The sequence below is a fragment of the Nannobrachium achirus genome, assembly GCF_963921795.1.
Source record: "Nannobrachium achirus genome assembly, chromosome: 11".
NCBI classification, from domain to species: Eukaryota; Metazoa; Chordata; class Actinopteri; order Myctophiformes; family Myctophidae; genus Nannobrachium; species Nannobrachium achirus.
This window is the reverse complement of record NC_137820.1, coordinates 37,897,290-37,917,667: the sequence shown is the minus strand read 5'-3', so window position 1 is coordinate 37,917,667 and position 20,378 is coordinate 37,897,290. Positions and strand designations below refer to the sequence as shown.

At 42.8% G+C, this 20,378-nt stretch overlaps 1 protein-coding gene across 1 annotated transcript in view; it reads right to left on the bottom strand.

The window, feature by feature from the left end:
- nell2a (neural EGFL like 2a) overlaps positions 1-20,378 on the bottom strand; it is a gene marked incomplete at both ends in the record, with an annotated part of 221,277 nt that overhangs the window by 133,673 nt on the left and 67,226 nt on the right. Inside the window, one exon of the mRNA XM_080737060.1 lies at positions 7,605-7,696. Coding sequence (XP_080593186.1) covers positions 7,605-7,696 — 92 coding nt within the window. The remainder of the gene's footprint in view (positions 1-7,604; positions 7,697-20,378) is intronic.

Below are 20,378 nucleotides of genomic sequence, written 5' to 3'. Positions count from 1 at the left end.
TAACTTATGTAAGGACATGGAGGGCGGATTCTGCCAATGCATTTCAATGGGAACAGAACGTTTCGTAGTTTTTTTGCAGAAATCCGCAAATGGCAACAAACTGCTCCTTTCCCATTGAATTAAACGTTGCTGTGGCCGTGCCCTAACAGAGTATTTTTCATATTGTGGCATCGGTAACTTGGGAGTACAGTATTTCTTCCGATCCTCATGAGCCTCTCACTGTGTCTGCACAGCCGCTCCCTCATTTGATCAGACCTGAATGTAATTATGAAGGTAATTATATCCATCTATTGTGTTACTGTATACCTCGTCTCTCCCTGCCTGCATGTCTGTTTGTTTGTCCATCCTCCCCACTTGCTCATTAAAACCCAATTACCTTGACAAAGTTACTGGTCAATAGCGGTATTATTGTACCGCCACAGAGAAATCGTTGCCACGCTCGGATGGAAACCTTATATGTCCGAAACCGTTCCTTTGTTGTCGTTATTTTAAAAAAAAATTAAAGTAGCGAAAATAGGTGATCTACAAGCTCACAACGCATTGCTTCACGGCGCATTGTGAGCTTGTAGATCACATACAGTATGTTCACTCACTCACACACTCTTGTGTGATGAAATAGGCCATTAAATTTCACAAAATACAGACAATTGGAGATACGAGGTTTCCGCCCGACAGCGACGAAAACAATCCCTTCCCTCAATAATTCTCCTCTCCCGTAGTTTACTTTGAAGGATAGCGGACGGTGGTTCCCGTGATTCATCTTAATTAACTCAAACGATCTCAAAATCCTTCTCCCGAATCAATCTTGTGGAATTGTGTCAGTGAGGTGCTGGTGAGAGAGTTTAAAAACTTGATTGGGGAGTTCCTTCTTCTCTCCCCAGCATGTCTTTGGCATTTTGCATTAATTAGCCTTTCCTGCTAGCGCTCTGGATTAATGCTGGTTCAGACTCATTAACTTCAGACCCAGCTGACTATGGTGGGCACATCAGCTCTGCCGGCGCGATGTGGCGCGGACGGATTATACCAGTCGAAAGTTAATCACTTAAACCCTTATATACTTTGTTGTTATGGGGCACGTACCTTTCTGGCGAAGCCCGAAGTGGCGAAGTGGGGAAATGTCTCCTACCGCACCGTTATGGCGAACGCGTATCTATATGGCGAAGCCCGATATTGTATGGTAGTACAATGATAATATGCAGTGCTGTCTGCACTCAGCTTGTCTCGCTAGCCTGACTATCCTTTGTCCGCGAAAATAGCTGATCTGCAAGCTCACAACCTTCTTATTATAACTCTATGCTCACAACACGTCGCATCCACGAGACAACGTGAGCTTGTAGATCAGCTATTTTTACCAACGCGGAAACATGCTTTGCGCGAGGTTTAGAGAAACGCTGAAGACTGGGCAGTGGGCACATATATTGTGTGGTAGTAGGCTACAATAGTTCAGCTCAATAGTTTCATTTAGTCAAAGACAAATAGACTGTTGGCTGAGAGACACTCGAGTCACGACACTGAGAGACGCTCACGCCTCCCCTCCCCCGCACAGTGAAGCCGAAGGTTCACACACGTTTGCGTGCATACGTACTCCAGTATCTGGCCTATACTCCTGTTCGCAATTTGGGGTGAGGGGAGTTTCTCACCTGAACTGAGTCAGTGGGTCCCTAGACATGAAAAATCACCGAGGTGCTCGTCCGCCATAGTGCCACGAATGGCGCAATGGCCACATCAAATATGGCCACCATCGGCTATGATAAAAATCCAACTTTTCTGTTTCTGGGTGTATATGCACATGTAATACCTCCATTTGGACTAATTTGGGTGTGGGGAATTCATTTCTGATATTGTTTTGACCATTTTGGGTGATTTGGACCTTGAAAGGTCATGGTCAAGGTCATTTTGTAATTCCGAAGACCATGGCCACAACTTGGCCATTGTTAGGAGTAAAAACAGGTGCTGTAGGTCTAAACCAACTAATTCTGACATGTTTAATTAATTTCTGGTATTGTTTTGGCCATTAAGGATCATCTTGTCTTTGAAATATCAATGTCAATGCCATTTTTCAAAAACGATTTTGTCTTTACTAGCACTTTTATTTAATTTTTTCTTAATAGTTTGTTTTGTTTATAACAAAATACATACTAGTGAGAAATAGAACAAGTAAACACCCCCATTTAACTTTAAAGGGGGGTTTTAAATGGGTGTTTAAATGAGCAAATAAGACTATTTATGAATAAAAGTGACAAATAAGATCACATAACAAAAGCAAATAACAATTTCCCTCAAAGTGCACCAATAGAACATGGATCAGGTCATAACATTATTCATAATATTATTGTCCTGTATGCAGACTATAGACTGCCCATACTATGGAGTGGAGGGAGCAAGGAGGTTCATTAGCAGTCCTTGTATTATTCATTATATTTCAATGTCTGAGTCCTATGCATGCATTAAAGAAAGAAATATAATTTGTTTATCCGGACTGGATAGTGACTTTTGTGCCCGGACAAGTGAATGGGAAATGTCTTGTCCACAGGACAAGTGCCACAAAAAGTCAATGTCAAGCCCTGATGGATGGAAGGCTCCTAGCATGTATGAAGCATGACACTCAACGTTATGGCTGCCTTGCTGATGGAGTTCTGTGCATCATATTTTGTGATGGAACAATGGCAAATCCATCCTGTAAAAGCACATCACACTAACTTGCATACTAATAGAATCACAATATGGTGCACTTTGAGGGAAATTGTTATTTCATTTTGTGTGTGATTTTGTTGTGTGATTTTTGTTGTGTGATTTTATTATTCTTAAATAGTCTTATTTGCTAATTTAATCACCCATTTAATGTCCCTCTATAAAGTTAAATGGGGATTTTTACTTCTTGTATTTCTAACTAGTTTGTATTTTGTTATAAACAAAACAAACTATTATGAAAAAATAAAATAAAAGTGCTACTAAAGACAAAATCGTTTTTGAAAAATGGCATTGACATTGATATTTCAAAGACAAGATGATCCTTAATGGTCAAAACAATACCAGAAATGAATTATACATGTCAGAATTAGTTGGTTTAGACCTACAGCACCTGTTTTTACTCTTAACAATGGCCAAGTTGTGGCCATGGTCTTCGGAATTACAAAATGACCTTGACCATGACCTTTCAAGGTCCAAATCACCCAAAATGGTCAAAACAATATCAGAAATGAATTCCCCACACCCAAATTAGTCCAAATGGAGGTATTACATGTGCATATACACCCAGAAACAGAAAAGTTGGATTTTTATCATAGCCGATGGTGGCCATATTTGATTTGGCCATTGCGCCATTCGTGGCACTATGGCGGACGAGCACCTCTGTGATTTTTCATGTCTAGGGACCCACTGACTCAGTTCAGGTGAGAAACTCCCCTCACCCCAAATTGCGAACAGGAGTATAGGCCAGATACTGGAGTAACGTATGTATGCATGCAAATGCGAGGCTTAGCACCTAGGGGAGGGGAGGCGTGAGGGTCTCTCAGTGTGCTCACGTTGTCTCGTGGATGCGACGTGTTGTGAGCTTGCAGATGCGAACAGGAGTATAGGCCAGATACAGGAGTAACGTATGTATGCATGCAAATGCGAGGCTTAGCACCTAGGGGAGGGGAGGCGTGAGCGTCTCTCAGTGTGCTCACGTTGTCTCGTGGATGCAACGTGTTGTGAGCTTGCAGATCAGCTATTTTCGCCGTACAACACACATACGACAAAGGATAGTCAGGCTAGACAAGCTGAGTGCAGACAGCACTGCATATTATCATTGTACTACCATACAATATCGGGCTTCGCCATATAGATACGCGTTCGCCATAACGGTGCGGTAGGAGACATTTCCCCACTTCGCCACTTCGGGCTTCGCCAGATCGGGACTTTCCCGTTGTTATGTACTTATAGCAGGGGTTCTCAAACATTTGCATGGTCAAGGACCCCCGAATTAGCATGGATGTGGCCGCAGGACCCCTATCTGAAAAGACTGTGCAATACAAGGGCCCAGGGCCCAATACAAGTGCCCTGGGGAACCCCTATTGTCCCATTAAGAACTGAGGCTGATTCTAAAATCTCTTTTCTGAAGAGATTTTCAGAAAATTATTAACAATAAAATAATTATACAATGTTAAGTCCCATAACAAAACGCTATGATATGACATCATAATGACATATATGAAGTTTCATTTGTCGGGTCCAAACTATTACTTTTAAGGATTCAACATCAAAAACAGCACAAGTAGTAGATCTACAAGCTTATAGATCTGCTACTTTTGATGCTTTGGTGTGACGCTGTATTATGATCAAGCAGGGCGTCAATTTACGAATAAAGAAAAAGTTCAAACAACAGACACCAACAATATGATATATTGGGTCCAGGGAGACTGAAGTACAGTTTGTACTGTAGACATTATAGCCTTAATAGACATTAACTTCCCATCATTTGTAACACTGTTAATTAACTATCAATCTCGAGGCAACGTCGTAAAAAAAAAAAGTCCCTCAGAAGTTATCAAGCGACTTATCAAGCAGCTAGGCCTGGCTGAACCCCCACACCCACAAACCAGCAGGCAGAGCACACAGATCAGAGGCACGACAAACAGCTGTCAGAGGAGAGGCTCGCCTAGGCGTCTGCAGCAGTAGCGCTGTGACTGACAGCCCCCCACCAACCCCCATCCATCCATCCCGGGTCCTTTGATCTGCTCTGGGTATGCCAGCCTGTCATCTTTACCTGCAGACACAGATGGTCCAAGAAGCAGCCAGCCACAGACAGCTGTCCAAAAGACACCGTTGTGTGGTTATGACGGAGCCGAGCGAGCGCTGCCCGCTGCACAAACTTGCAAAATTGTAACGTTTCCTGATCGATTAACGGGCTCGCCCCCCGGCGTTGAGGTGATCAAACTAATTGACGTGGAAGTTCAACGCCCTAGCCCTGCCATCTGGCGAATGCTTTACGCTAAGTGATTCAGTAAGGCATAGGATTTGTGATGAAGAACAGCTCAGGTGATCATTCTAGAAACTATGGGCTTAAAGCCTCAGGTATCTCTTTGATTAACAATTGGGTTGCTCTGGCTTCCAAATGCTGACTCAATTAGCAGAGATTATCCCAATTAAAGACTTGTGCAAAAGGACGGTATGGACGTTTGTATTGGAGAATTCAATGGACACCCTGCTGTAGCGCTAGCACATTTGCTTATCCAGAGTATTTAGTGACCTGTCGTGCACAGAACGATGAAAATGAACAGGAGTCAAAGTGCCGGTTTAAGTGAATTACTGATTATATGGGGGGTAGAACTTAGGGCAGTCTGAACAAAATAACCCTCTGTGTGTAAATAATGGTCAATGTTGCTTCTGTCTAGAGAGGAGTGTTTGTTAAACCCTTAGAGTTGTTCAATTCCAGACGGTCTCTCAACAAGAGGTAATTTGGTTCGCGGCAAAGCATAACATATGCCGGGTGTTCCCACACAGCTGTGTCTTGGGATTTTGTTGACAACCACACGTTATTGTTGCAACAACAACATTATATGAAAAGTAAATAATTATGTAATTTACTAGATGAGCACTTTGGGGTGCACTAACTTTCCAGGAAAATATATATATTTGAACCACTTTTATTCTGCATGATGTCCTTATTTTTGGCATTGTATTGTAGAATGTCATTCTACAAGATCATACAAAATATGCTCCATTCTCCATAAAAAATAGAAAAGCAAAACTGGGAAAGAAACCTGCAGAAAAGATGATTTGCAGGAAATGTTCAGGAAAAGAGCGGTAAAGCCCAAAGACTTGAAACGGCACACCTGTAGTATTTTGATGGCAATACCTTTTTACTTTTACGTAAAAAGTAATCAAAAGTAAATGTAAATCTTTTTTTTTTTTTTTATATCAGTCGTGCTCCATCTTTATGGAACAAATAAGAGTTTGAAGCTGGATTGCTTTGTCCCCTTTGAAGCTTCCAAGAATTCAATGGTAATTTACATGTTGTTGTTACTGTACATGTACAATGCATTTGAGCTATTTTCCTGAGTTCTGAATTGTGTAAATATATATGTGGGTGTGTAATTCATGTTCTGCAAGATAATATATTATAGCTGTAAACATTCCCACTTCTTATGCAGTACTCCATTGCAAAAGAGACCTTGGTCTCAATAGACTTAATAACAGTTTCACTCGATCAATGTATGAGTGTGTGCAGTGTGCACATGGATACAGTAAATAGTCAGCCAGTTCTACAGAACTATTTATCCAAAGCACTGTCTTGAAAAGACAATGTGCGCTACATTCACCCATTCACACGCCAAGAAGCACCAGCCAAGCCTCTTGGTGAGTATCTCCATGTATTGAGTGCCCTTGTGGCTGTCAGAAAGAAAGAGACAGAGAGAGAGAAACAGAAAGAGACCGAGGGACAGAAAGAACTAACTTAATGTTGACAAGCACCAACTTGCTCATCGGGAGCAGTTAGTTTAACAGTATTAATTTTGACAGCAAATTTAGTTTTGGATTTTGAATTTAGAATGTTGTTTTGCAACCCGTTTTTCAGTGCCAATTATCTAATGTAATCCTGGGCGCTGCTCTCCCTCTGCCAACCTGGGGAGAGCAACAGACTGAGCTTATGCTTCCATGCTGTATGAGGAGTCCAAGCCACACCTTTTCTTCTGACAGGGGGGAGTTAGACGTAGTGCGTGGAAGGAACACGTTATTCCAACCAATTCCTTTCCCCTCCATCAGGCTGGCCAGGGAGAGGCAGTATAGAGGGGACACGGGAAGAACATGCTAACTCCACACAGAAAAGCCCTTTTGCCAACCCCACTTAGGGTATGGGCACTGATGATGCGGAGGAGAGAACACACCCCTAGTGCCCACAGCGTCCCCAGTGGGAATCGAACCCAGGAACTTCTAGCTGTGAGGTGACAGCACTACCGACTGCAGGCGCCACCATGCCCCCTTGAATACCATTTCCTTTAGTTTTAGTCATATTTAAGTCATAAGTATTATAGTTTTAGTGTACTTTTATAGTCGTAATGCCTGATTTTACACTTGGTTGTATGCTGCAAATATCCGATTTACAAGCTCCCAACATGTTGCAGCCTGACATGTTGTGAGCTTGTAGATCTCATATGTTCAGAGTGCAACACCCAAGCACAACCAAACATAAAATGGCTCGTCTTTAATTCTACTGGATCTACATTACGACGTTTTAGTCTAGTTTTTATTTGTTGACGAAATTGTCAATATATTTAGTTATCATAGCTTAGTTTTATTTTGTTTTTATTTTGTTTTCATCAGCGAAAAAAAGGCAGTCGACGGACATTTTTCGCCATAGTTTTAGTCGACAAAATGAACAACACTGTTATAGTTGGTGGTTCAGTGCTTTGCTCAAAGACACTTCCGACACGCGTGCCAGGACTCAGGAGCTGAGGTTTTGAACCGGGAATCTTTCCAGTTCCAAAACGGCCTCTCTTTATCTCTGGAGCCGCCGCTGGCACTCATATGTTTGTTGAAGAAGTAATCTCTCAAGACAGACTCAAAAATATACATATTTTAATTTTTTTAACTGAATGGCTGGGCAGACTGTTGAAGGGACTTACCTTGCATTCAAACAGCAGGCACCTCCCAGAGGAGTCCCGCACCGCTTTCTGATCCCCTTCCACCAGCTCCTCTCCACCAAACTGGCACACGGCTGGAAGCATAAAAAACACAAGCACGCACGTTTGTAATCATTATGAGGACGTCGACATTTTAGGCAGTGGTGGAAAAACTACTCAAATGTTTTAGTTGAAGGTGGAGTGACATGGCCAAAACAGCTAATTAAGGCTATCAAATTAGGCAATTTTTTTAATGATGTCATGTACCCCCATGTTAAATGACCCAATCAAATTAATTTATTGTAGTTACTGTACTGAAAGTAGTACTTTCTGTACAGTAACTGAAATAAATTAATTTGTTTGGGCTAATATGGGGGGAGGGGCGGAGTCGATTATCCATATCATTATCTTTTGAAACTGCCCCAAAAAAAGCTGTCCGAGGTGTGTTTCCGACTTTCTAAACCAACTTTAAAACTATCAGTTCTAGGGGTAAAAATTATATAGCATTCGCTATAAAATCAATGGTTAGACCGATAAAAAAGTACATGTCTTCTTCAAAAAAGGTGTCAAAAAAGGTGTACGAGGGTCAACACGCTTCTCCCCGTCTATGAGACGGTTTTGTCGGCCATACTCTGCTGTCTCTTCCCCTAACCTGACTGGAGCACCCGGGACACCGGAGCAAGCGTAGAACGAGGGTCCAGCGATCTCCTCCTCCGACCTCCGCAGAGGAGGTCCGTGCCTCCGTGGCTCATACACTCTGTGTGTGTGTGTGTGTGTGTGTAGCCTGTGTGTGTGTGCTTTCGCGCGCGCGTGTGTGTGTACACAATAGCTCTCGCAAATAGCCGTGCGGTGCAGCGCTAGCCGGGCTAAACGCTAACAACAAGGCATCACGTTGTGCGCGGCACCGCACGACGGACGAAGTATACATTGCGCGGCACCGCATGACGGACGAAGTATACATTCACTACTAACTGATACGGCCCGCCTCCTTTTCAGACTGTTTGAAGAAACACCACGTGACCTACTGTATCATAATGTTAAATTTCGGCCGGTGTCGCCACTCCTTTAAGTAAAAAAATACTCTGTTACAAGTAGAACTACAGAATTCAAAATTTGTTTGAGTAAAAGTATAAAAGTATTGGCATCGCCATGCTTGGCGTTTGCGGCTCGTGGTGAGCTTGTCGATCTTGTTCCCGGTGCACGACAAAAGCATGCGACTGCGTATGAATCAACCATAACTCCATAAGTCAGGCCTAACTCCTATCAATGTCTATTTCTTAAATTCTACTTGTGGGGACAAAATGTTGGCCCCCACAAGTATAGTAATACAAGTACACACACACACACACACACACACACACACACACACACACACACACACACACACACACACACACACACACACACACACACACACACACACACACACACACACAATGAAATGCGAACACTGTCTGCTACTAGACAACGTTCCAAAATTACACTCAAAATTCAGTTTTGCATGGCTGCATTCTGTTTACGACTACTTTGTTCATACAGTTCCCCACATTAAGAGCTAAACATTGAACTTATCACTGCAAACCCGCCCTGACAGCTTATGCAGAACGAGGACCACGCCATAAACAAGCCTTTGGGCTGATGTTATATCGTCACTGCTCGGCAGAAACCTCGTATCTCCAAGTTTCAAATTTGTACGTTTTTTTCGTAAAGTAAAGCCCTGCTTCATCATACAAGACTGTCGCACAAGACTAGTGAAAATAGCAGATCTACAAGCACACAGCGAGGCGTTGTGTGCTTGTAGATCGGCTATTTTCACTATTTTATTTGATGAAAAGAAAAGATAAAGAAAAAAAAAAGGTTTTGGACATACAAGGTTTCCACCCGTCAACAACGATATACACTTTTGTGTTTTCTAATGTTAGCCGATGAAAATTGCTGTGGTGCACAGGGATAGGAATCTGCCTTCGTCACTACAAGCCAAATAGATCATATCAGGACAGACAGTGGAGAAGGCACAGCAATCACTCTGGCAAAAAAAAAGTGTCTGTCTGATGTGTAGCTTTCGTGCCAGACAGATAGGGAGAATCAAACATGATTGACAGCGTAGGTCAGAACCCATCACAAAGCAGCCCATCATGAAAGTGGATGAACTTCGGGGGAAAGGGAAGTGTTTGATGCTTCCACTTGACAGATGATCAAAACAAGACTTGGAACTCCTCCTGCATAAAGACCTGCGCCGGCAGATAAGGCCTTTTAACCCTTTAAGAATACCTGAGGACACGCGGTTGTCTTATAAATCCCCTTTTTAAGAACTTATCGTCACTCTCGGGCAGAAACCTTGTATCTTCAAGTTTCAAATGTCTATGTTTTTTCATAAAGTAAAGCCCTGCTTCATCATACAAGACCATCGCACAAAACTAGTGAAAATAGCAGATCTACAAGCACACAACGCCTCGCGGTGCGAGCCGTTGTGTGCTTGTAGATCGGCTATTTTCACTAGTTTAAATCATTTTTTTTAAATAATAACAAAAAAGGAAGGTTTTGGACATACAAGGTTTCCACCCAACAACGACATTGTTTCTATATAGGCCTATCTGTGGTTCTCAAACTTTTTCATGTCAAGGACCCAAAAAGATATGTACTAGGACCTTGACCGGAGGTGTGCCCAGTATATGAAGGATTGAATAAACGTATCAGCCATCTCCAAATGTGGGCATTGTGTCAGGATGTGGATGTTACCATGGTGGTGACGCATGTGCAGTACAGCCGGCGGTATCTGTGACATCAGAAATTTGGGCACTGTTTTACCCATTTATGCCCAAATATGGTGTTCTGTGTCCTATGCCCACATATGTTGTTCCGTGTCGAGGCCAGTATGTGACATCAGTACTATGACATCAGAGTACTGTAGACAGACGGTGGACAGAAAGACATTCTGTAAATTAATAGTTAGATTAGATGTGACTCTGCTGACTCCATCTAAAAAGAATGTTCACTTAAAATACATACATACATATATCCATGATCTGCTATTTTTTAAAAGCCAAAGTATGAAATAGTTAAAGTGGTCTAAAACGACAAATGATGCTTTCCCAGTCTTAATGGGTTAATGTGTTTTGCATCCCTGCGGCAGGACAACTCGCGGCAACCCCCATCTCCTCCAATAGCCGCATTCCTTAATTATCCAATTTGCAATTAGCAGTGCATTACCGTTGTGCCTACAGTCCCCAAGAACCCAAAGGTAACATTTCAGGGACCATTAGAGACCTGGATCGCCTCACCTCGATTGTCAGTTAATGCTTGAGAGCTCGTCCAGGGACTACAGTGGTTCCATGCTGCCACGCCTCGCTGGACCCAAGGCAATTTGATTATCATCGCCAAAATAGATGTACTGACGATACGATTGCCACACAAAATAAAAAGCGGACATTCCTAGACTTTCCATAAAGGCAAAAGGAGCACTGTATGATGCTAAACTTCAAATATGCATCCTTTACAGCATTTTTTTTTTGGCAAAAAAACAGAGTCGCCGGCAATGCGTTTTGAGTCAAACCTCTCCCTCAGGTAGCGTGAAAGCCCTGTTGTGTGTTTGTGTGCCAGGATGCGTATGTGAAGGTATTCAAATATTGAATACCTTGGTGCGAATGGCCGTGGCTCTCCAAACCACCACCCTTTCTTCTATTTTTTTCTACATTTAAATTTAGATTAGCCAATAGTTTTCTACCAACTTTTCCTCCCCAATTTAGTCGTTATACCTATTAATTCCAAACAATATTATCACCCTCCCTGCCTGGCTAACCTTCCCAAAACAAGGGCCAATTGTGTTCACGTAGACGTCCGACAAAGCCAGTTTCAACCAAGCCCCCAGAACGGCTTGTAAATATTGAAGCAGCCGGCCCCTACTGGCCAAAGCTGGAACAGCAGGTGGGGGGAACTACATGTACGAGCATAAGAGCTCGCCGCTGAGGTCTACAATAGGGTTCAATGGACGTCGAGTGACGTTCGCGACGTAATTACGTCTCGACGTGAAACATTTTGTCACGTAGATATGTGCCAATTTCCCCCACAATGCACCTGGATAAGCTACTTCCACATGCTTCAAAACGCCACTGAGCACTTGCATTGAAATGAATAGCTGGGGGCGGGGCTATCCGCTCTCTATTTACTCTATGGTTTCAACGCGACGGATTTGAACCCACAACCTCCATGGTGGTGAGCATGGACCTTTTCGAGTGTTTGTTTGTTTGTTTGTTTGTGGTCTACAGCGCAGTGTTCATGCCCAATAGTTGCCTGCCAAGTTTGACAGCAAATCTCAGGGATCTGGGCCCTCGCCCAACCATGTGCAGCTGGATTCTGGACATCCTGTCTGTGCCGTCGCCAGGTGGTTGAAGAACGGAGCAGCAACACGTCACAAGCACTGACCTTCAACAACAACACATGGTGCCCCTCAGGGCTGTGTGTGCAGAGCCCCAGGGGTGTCGCACCAAATTCTGGGCCCTGGGTACAAGGATTCACTGTGGGGCCCCCATGTATTGACAAATAACAGATACAAGCTTTGTATCTGCTATTTTTGAAAAATCTATGTTTCTATGTCAGTGGTGCGCAAACCTTTTCATGTGAAGGACACCCAAAATGATATTTGGCCATGGACCCCCATCTCAAAATATTTAGTTCCAGAGACCCAAAGATTCAAAGATTAGCACATATCTTCCCGACTTTTCAAAAATAGCAGATCTTGTATATCTGCTATTTTTCAATAGCTAAAGTATAAAATAATTAAGGCCCCTCCACCTTGGGCCCTAGTAACTCAGTCCCACTTTCCCCCACCCCTTGTCACGCCCCTGCTGAACCCTACACTCCCTGTACAAACAGTTCTAACATCATCATGATGCTGACGATATGGCCTGATTGTCAATGACAAAAAGTTGGTGGTCCAGGGACCCCCAAAGTTCCAGCGGGTCACCAGCTAAAAGGATTGATAATCATAGGAAGAAATGAATGGCGGTCGGTGTCCTTAAAACAAAAAGGTTTTAGAAAAAATCTGGCCTAGAGATGGCCCACGTTAACGTGACAGTGGCATCATATTGAGTGACTACCCTTGGTTCTCTCGAGAAATTTCACATAGCGGCCACACAGCCCGAAAGGCCCAACAACAACAACAACAACGTCTGTACAAACAACAGAATTCAGCCTGAGCCCCCGCATCCACGCTGCACAGCAGCACCATTAAAGAACATCCTGACAGGTTGCATGGCCAGCTGCGACGCAGTGGCGTAAAGTAACTAATTATGCTAATACTGCACACTTAAGCATTTCCAAATTGCTGTACTTTTACTTCTACTCCACCACATCACAGAGGCAAATATTCTACTTTTACTTCACTACAATTATCTGAAAACTTTACTAGTTACTTTGTAGATTTGGATTATATTCTCACCAAAACATACAGTAACCACTTCAGCCATACAGTATATACATTTTGGCCATTTGAAAATAGCCCATCTACAAACTCACAATGTACTTTTGTACTTTTACTCAAGTACATTTTGATTCAGAGTATTTCTACATTGCAGTATTGTTCAATTTCTTAAAGGGGCCACACCATAATTTGTATTTATCTTATTATTCCCAGTGTATTTCTCCACCCAAAAAAATAAGCCTTGGTTTTCATTTCTGTGATTTTCTGAGTGGGTGTGTCTGAATGGTTCTATCCTAAAAAGTGGACTGGTGTGATGTCACACCAGGGCCCATTTCCACAGTATCACTTCAGTTTCCTGGCAACTAAGAAAAAAAAGTGTACAGAAAGAGTTAAAATTAGGTTTTTATGTGGCCACACCCACCAGTTCATTAAGTATTCCTGGTTGTCACGGTGGGTGGTGACCCAGCTGAAGTTAGCCACACCCACGTGTGTTGGGTGAATGGTAAAAGGGGAGGGGATGATTATCTCCAGATAGTGATGTCACTCTGTGTTTTTGGATCGGCACATTTGACCCACAAGGTGGCAGCCTCAAGAAAGAAATCCAAAATGCAAAGGGAATACATAGTTGCTCATAACAACCACACCAGGGGGTCTAATGAAGTACCGTCAACCTCCTAGACACATGAAAACCAGAAAAAGTACAAAACTATGGCACCACCTCTTTAAGTAAAAAAATAAATAAATGTGTATACATTTTCCACTACTGCTACGGAGGATGGTTATACAGACAGAGGTGAGCCCCCCTCCCTCCCGGACATATTGTGTGCACCAGGCAGTGTGGAGGAGGTCAGGGCAAAACGGATTATTAAGTACAATAACCGCCCCGTAGCCGCAATCTCTCCATGCTGCTACTGTCAGGACAGGCAGCGCTGCGGTATCAAAATGCTACACAAACAGACTTAAGGGACAGCTTCCCTCAGTCAGGGCTGCTGAACAGGCATTGAGCCTTGCCGCTGCACATGTCGGATCATATTATTCACCCATGTATTTACCTGCTGTACTTTTGACCGTTCTGTGCACTATTTTCAGGTGCAGTTGGTACAGTTGATTGTGTACACACATATCGCCGTTGTCGGGTGGAAATCTTGTATGTCCAAAACACTTTGCTTTGCATTTATCATTTTAAAAATGATTTAAACTAGTGAAAACAGCCGATCTACAAGCACACAACGCCTCGCACTGCGAGGCATTGTGTGCTTGTAGATCGGCTGTTTTCACTACCTTTGTGCGACGGCCTTGTATGATGAAGCAGTGCTTTGCTTTGCGAAGAAAACGTACAAATTTGAAACTTGGAGATACAAGGTTTCTGCCCGACAGTGAAGATATCCTATTTAACAATGTAACTGCAGTCGCAGGAAGCTTCTATAAAGCTTTGTATAAAATCCACTGATTTACTCCATACTTAAAGATAAGTATGGAGATAAATGATAAAGGGCCAGGAGATCCCGGGATCCACATCCTTTCCTCCTGTCATTAATTCAAAGTCTTGTGAGTTGAGCAATGAGCATGCCAATCGTTTGGGATATTAAACCACTAAGAGCCTCTATCACGATGGAAACCATAATGTACTGTAAACAAGCATTGGCTTTTAGGTGTGCTTTTAGGTTTGATTCATTTTGACGCTTTAATTGCTGTGCTTTTGATTACTGCCAATGAAGTATTCTATTCTATTATTCTATTCCAAGGGTCTTCAACAGGGGTCCAGGGCCCCTAGGGGGTCCTCAGAGTTACTACAGGGGGTCCTCCAAATCTTTGTGTGATAGAAGCTTTTTTTTTTTCCTTGATTATATTAACCACTTGAACTCCTGGTGTCCATATTCTGAGAGCTTTAGCCGAAAATAGCTGATCTACAAGATCACAATGCCTCGCGCCGAGGCGTTGTGAGCTTGTAGATCGGCTATTTTCAGCAAAGAGGTTTGGTGTAGAGGAAAAAATGTGCAGTCTAAGTACAGAGTGAAAGGTCAAGTTTATTAAGTATTGATTCAAGTGGTTAAATATCTGAAAACACAAATTGACATGAATCCAAAATACGCTGATGATTGTGCTGTCAAACAATGAAACTATATGGAATCTATGAAAAGGTAGTGGGGGTCCCTGCTTCATCTCTCTCTCAACTAAGGGGTCCTTGGCCTGAAAACGTTGAAGACCCCTGTTCTATTCTATTCTATTCTATACTTAGTAAAACTTGACCAGAGTCGGCACTGTAATTAATGGCCTCTTCTTTCTCTCTTCTTGATCGGCTATTCCAGGCGAGCGTTCCCCCAGGAATGTGGATGCCATAGGCTCAAGTGGTTACAGCGGATCACCCTAGCCTCTTGTAATGTGCACGCAACATAACAACAGCTTATGAGTCATAGCGATCATCACACCCCCCCCCATTGTTGCTGTGACCTAACGGTATGGGTAAAGCTTAAACGATGTCAACACAAGCAGATTATTAACGGCTAAAGTGGCACCTGGATGGGAGTGTGAAGAACCTCGCAGTGGGACAGAGCAAACCAAGCCATGTGTGTGTGTGTGGGAGGACGTACATTATGCAGTGATGCAGGATCTGAGCGGAATGCACTTCACACAAGGGCTGGGTAAAAATAAAAATACATAATATATGCCAGCCTATATATATACCGGTGTATCCAAAACACAAAGATATTGATAATGTATGTATGAATCCAAATAGATTAAGGTAAATTCCATCAATCCAATCAATAAACAATATGCTATAGGCTGGTGCTGGTGCTACTGATGAGCGCAATGCGAAACGATTCTTGAACCAAGCTCATATTATTTGAAAGCAAATATTAGAACAACAACCCTTTTTTTTCACCCAGTGTCAATTATCTAATGTAATCCTGGGCGCTACACTCCCTCTGCCAACCTGGGGAGAGCAACGGACTGACCTCATGCTTCCTTCAATGCATGAGGAGTCCAAGCCACTTCTCTTCACCTGACAGGGGGGAGTTTCCCCGGTTGGACATAGCGCGTGGAAGGAACACGTTATTCCAACCAGTTCCTTTTCCCCTTCATCGGGCACCCCGGCTGGCCAGTGGGAGGCAATATAATAGACCAGGATTACTGCATGTTTTTGTGAGGTATACCTACTTTAGGAGACACAGGAAGAACATGCTAACTCAACACAGAAAGGCCTTTTCGCCAACCCCACCTAGGGTATTGGCACTGATGACGCGAAAGAGAGAACAAGCCCCCAACATCCCCAGTGAGATTCAAACCCAAGACCTTCTAGCTGTGAGGCGACAGCGCTACCTACTGCGCCCCCATGCCCCCAAGTTAACCAACCTCGTATAGAACAAGATACATGGTGTTCTCAAGCAACCAGGCCACTATCATTACTTTTGGGGTAAAGAAAACTAATAATGTATGAGCCCCTTTTGTGGGCAATTTGAGTCAAAACAAGAGGAAAACCTGAGGTGAGTAAAGCTAATATCCATCTGTGAAAAATCACTTTGGAGGTGAACAGAGGGAACCTGAGAGGAGACACGGGGTACGCAGCGTAATAAGAGTCCACACTGTGTGTGTGTGTGTGTGTGTGTGTGTGTGTGTGTGTGTGTGTGTGTGTGTGTGTGTGTGTGTGTGTGTGTGTGTCTAGCTATACTTATGGGGACTAAACGCATGTTCACACAGTCACCTGCAGGGGACCTCTGACAGTGTGGGGACAAAATAGTAGGTCCCCACAACGGTTAGGTTTAGGGTTAGGGGGTAGGTTTAGGGATAGAGGTTAGGGTAAGGCCACAGGACTTGCATAAAAATGAATGGAAGTCTATGTAATGTCCCCACAAGTGATGTAAATATATAGTGTGTGCGTGTGTGTGTGAGAGAGAGAGAGAGAGAGAGAGAGAGAGAGAGAGAGAGAGAGAGAGAGAGAGAGAGAGAGAGAGAGAGAGAGAGAGTGTGCATACGCGTGCGTGCAAGTATGCAGGACTGGGGGAAAAAAAACTGAATTCTATCTAAAGTGTGGATATACTGTATGCGATGAAACAGAATTATTCATCTGCCGAGAGAACATAGCCAACGCACAACGGCTATTGATGAGTGAGACCAAAACCAAACAACCTTCATGCTCTGCATTATGCACGGCAGCATCAGTGAGGGAGAGAGAGAGAGCGCTGCCTTAAGAATAAAGCCTAGAGGAAATAAGAAAATACGTTATTTCCTTCTACATCTTCCCCTCAGGGTGAACCCAACGCGCGCGCGGCCGCGCGCGTGTGTGTGTGTGTGTGTGTGTGTGTGTGTGTGTGTGTGTGTGTGTGTGTGTGCGCAGGGGTGTCACACTGGTGGAGGGGCCCTAATTATTTTATACTTTAGCTATTGAAAAATAGCAGATATACAAGCTCACAGCGCGGCACCGAGTGCCGCACTGCGAGCTTGTAGATCTGCTATTTTTGAAAAGATGTGAAAATGTGTGCAAATCTTTGAATATATGTCTTTTTTTAAGAGAAAAAGTAAGAAAAACTAAACTAAAATGTTGCTTCTGGGGGGTCCCTGGAACGAAATATTTTGAGATGGGGGTCCGTGGCCAAATACATATCATTTTGGGGGTCCTTGACATGAAAAGGTTTGAGAACCACTGACATAGAAACATGAGTAAAAAAAAAATGCATTTCAATGGGGATGGAGTGGTTTCATGCCAGAAGAGGATTTCTGCAAAAAATGTTCCATACTCATTGAAACGCATTAGCGGAATGGGGAATCCACTCTCATAGGTACTTTGGTGTGGGTGCAGCCTAACAGAGTGTTTCTACATTGCAGTATTGATACTCTTACCTACTGTAAGTAAAACATTTGAGTACTTTTTTCATCCACTGTCTGTAAACAGGAACTTATGTTTACATCTCGTGCATATACTGTAGACTCCAGCGATGGTGGTAAGTAGCCTAGTAAATACTGTACTTGACATATACAGTTTATTCCATGTTTTCAATAATTGATATCTCTACACCACTGGTTCATCTCTACTTTTTACTTCACTATTATTTGAAAACGTACAAAACATTGCCTACATGGACCATTTGCCCCATTATATACTATAAGCTCACGTCGTGATAGGACGAGTTGTGAGCTTTTTGAAAGGTTTTGACACATTTGGAAAACCTTTTAGGGAAAAAGAAAAGGGACATTCTGCATAACGATTACTTTTGGTACTTGAAGTATATTTTAATGCCAATACTGTAAGATTACATTTTAACATACAGGCCTTTACAGTACTTTTATGTCTACATTATGGTATGGTACATTTGTTCTACTAATGTGTTATGCTACCAAATGTGGAATGCCCAGCCATCACAATGTGACAGACTCCCAGCCCTCCTTCAAAACCGCCATAAGAGCACCTGTACGCAATTTGCAACTGGTCCTAGACAAAATGATGTGTTTAAATGTCTTGATGAATTGAATACAGCTTTGAAGACCACAATGTAAACAAGCTTTTTGTGTTATCCTTTTTAACATCATTGTATAAACGTACCACTGCACTTTTTGCACACTGTTAATAAAATATTACATCAATCAATCAATTGCTACTTTTACTTTTAGTAAAAAAAAGAAGGTGAAAGTGCGACATCTGCTGGGCCATTAGTGGGAACAGCAAGCTGAACGAGAACCCGGTATACCGTCACTGTCGGGCAGAAACCTCGTATCTCCAAGTTTCAAATGTGTACGTTTTTTGGTAAAGCAAAGCCCTGCTTCATCATACAAGACCGTCGCACAAGACTAGCGAAAACAGCCGATCTACACGCCTCGCAATGCGAGGCGTTTTGTGCTTGTAGATCGGCTGTTTTCACTAGTTTAGTAACATTTTTTAGATGATAAATACAAAACGAACGGTTATGGACATACAAGGTTTCCATCCGACAACGACGATATGAGCTTCAATCCCAGCGAACAGTGTTTGCCCCTTGCTCTGTGTGTGTTTACAGTGTGTTGCTGGTGAATAACTGACATGTCCATCACGTGTACAGTATGAGGATGGTTGGTCTCATGAGGCATGGTGGGAGGCATAGCTTAGCAACGCAGCACAGCCCTGGTCAGCTGTGAAGCAAGCCTTCATACTGGAGGCGTGCTTTGTACTGTGTGTGTGCGTGCGTGCGTGCGTGCGTGCGTGTGTGTGCGCGTGCGTGTGCGTGTGTGCGTGCGTATGTGTGTACTTGTATTGCTATACTGGTGAGGACCAAATGTCCCTTCAAGTAGGCCTATATACAATTTGAGAAATAAACGCCTTGTGAGAACAATTTTCCTGGTCCTCATAAGAGAAATGGTTGTATTATGGTTAAAAAAATAATAATAATTTGGACACGATTCATGCTAGGGGTTAGGATTTAGATGTTAGAGTGAGGATTAGTCAAGGGCCCTATTTTCAACCCTTATCCCTAAACTTCTTTGGAAAGTCAAGGTCTGATTTAGGCCTGATTTATAGTTGTGTGTCCCGGGGTCATGGACCAAAAATAGCGGATCTACAAGCTCACACTTTCGGCTTCAGGGTTTGCCCTATTTTGGGTGTCTTAAAGAACAACTTTTTTTTACAACAAGGGTTCATATTTTATTAGATTGTAATTAGAGAAAAGAAAAGATGGGTGTTAAAATGTTTTCTTTCACTGCTTTTTATCGCTTTAGCCAGGCATATTGCGTCTAAAATACATATTTACCCTAGGGGTCCCGGACCCCTGTTGAAGACCCCTGTTAAAGGCTAGTCCACGCCAAGCATTATAACTATGACAATGAATCCATATTAGGCTATTCAGCACTGCCTTCTTTTCATTTTAGTTTTGGGGACGGACTCTCTGGATTCTCTTGACACGGAAATATTTATAAAATAATATATAGTTACAGTGCATGGTATGCATCATGGTAATTAATCACTTTCAACCTGTTGCCCCTACTTTGGACATGTCATTAGGTGATTTAGGACTACAGGCTGAAATATTTATAATTTTCAAATATAGCTGATCTACAAGCCTTGATGATCATCTCTCTCTCTCTCTCTCTCTCTCTCTCTCTCTCTCTGAGTTGCGACTAGTTGCAATGGTACGGTCTGGCCTTAAAACTGTTTTGTTGCAGGGAGATGTGACTAGTTGGACTGGTCTTTTGGAGGGTTTAAGTGCATGGAACCGGATATAGTTCGTCAAAATGTAAATGATGTCAGTGCTTAACGGAGAATGATTTCATGATGAATTAAAAACCATGCGATATGATTATTTTGAGTGTTGATTTTTTTAAATCATTATTATTAAGGTTAATAGCGATTAGTGTCCCACGCTTAGTCCTGAGGTCAACCTCTGCACCCATCA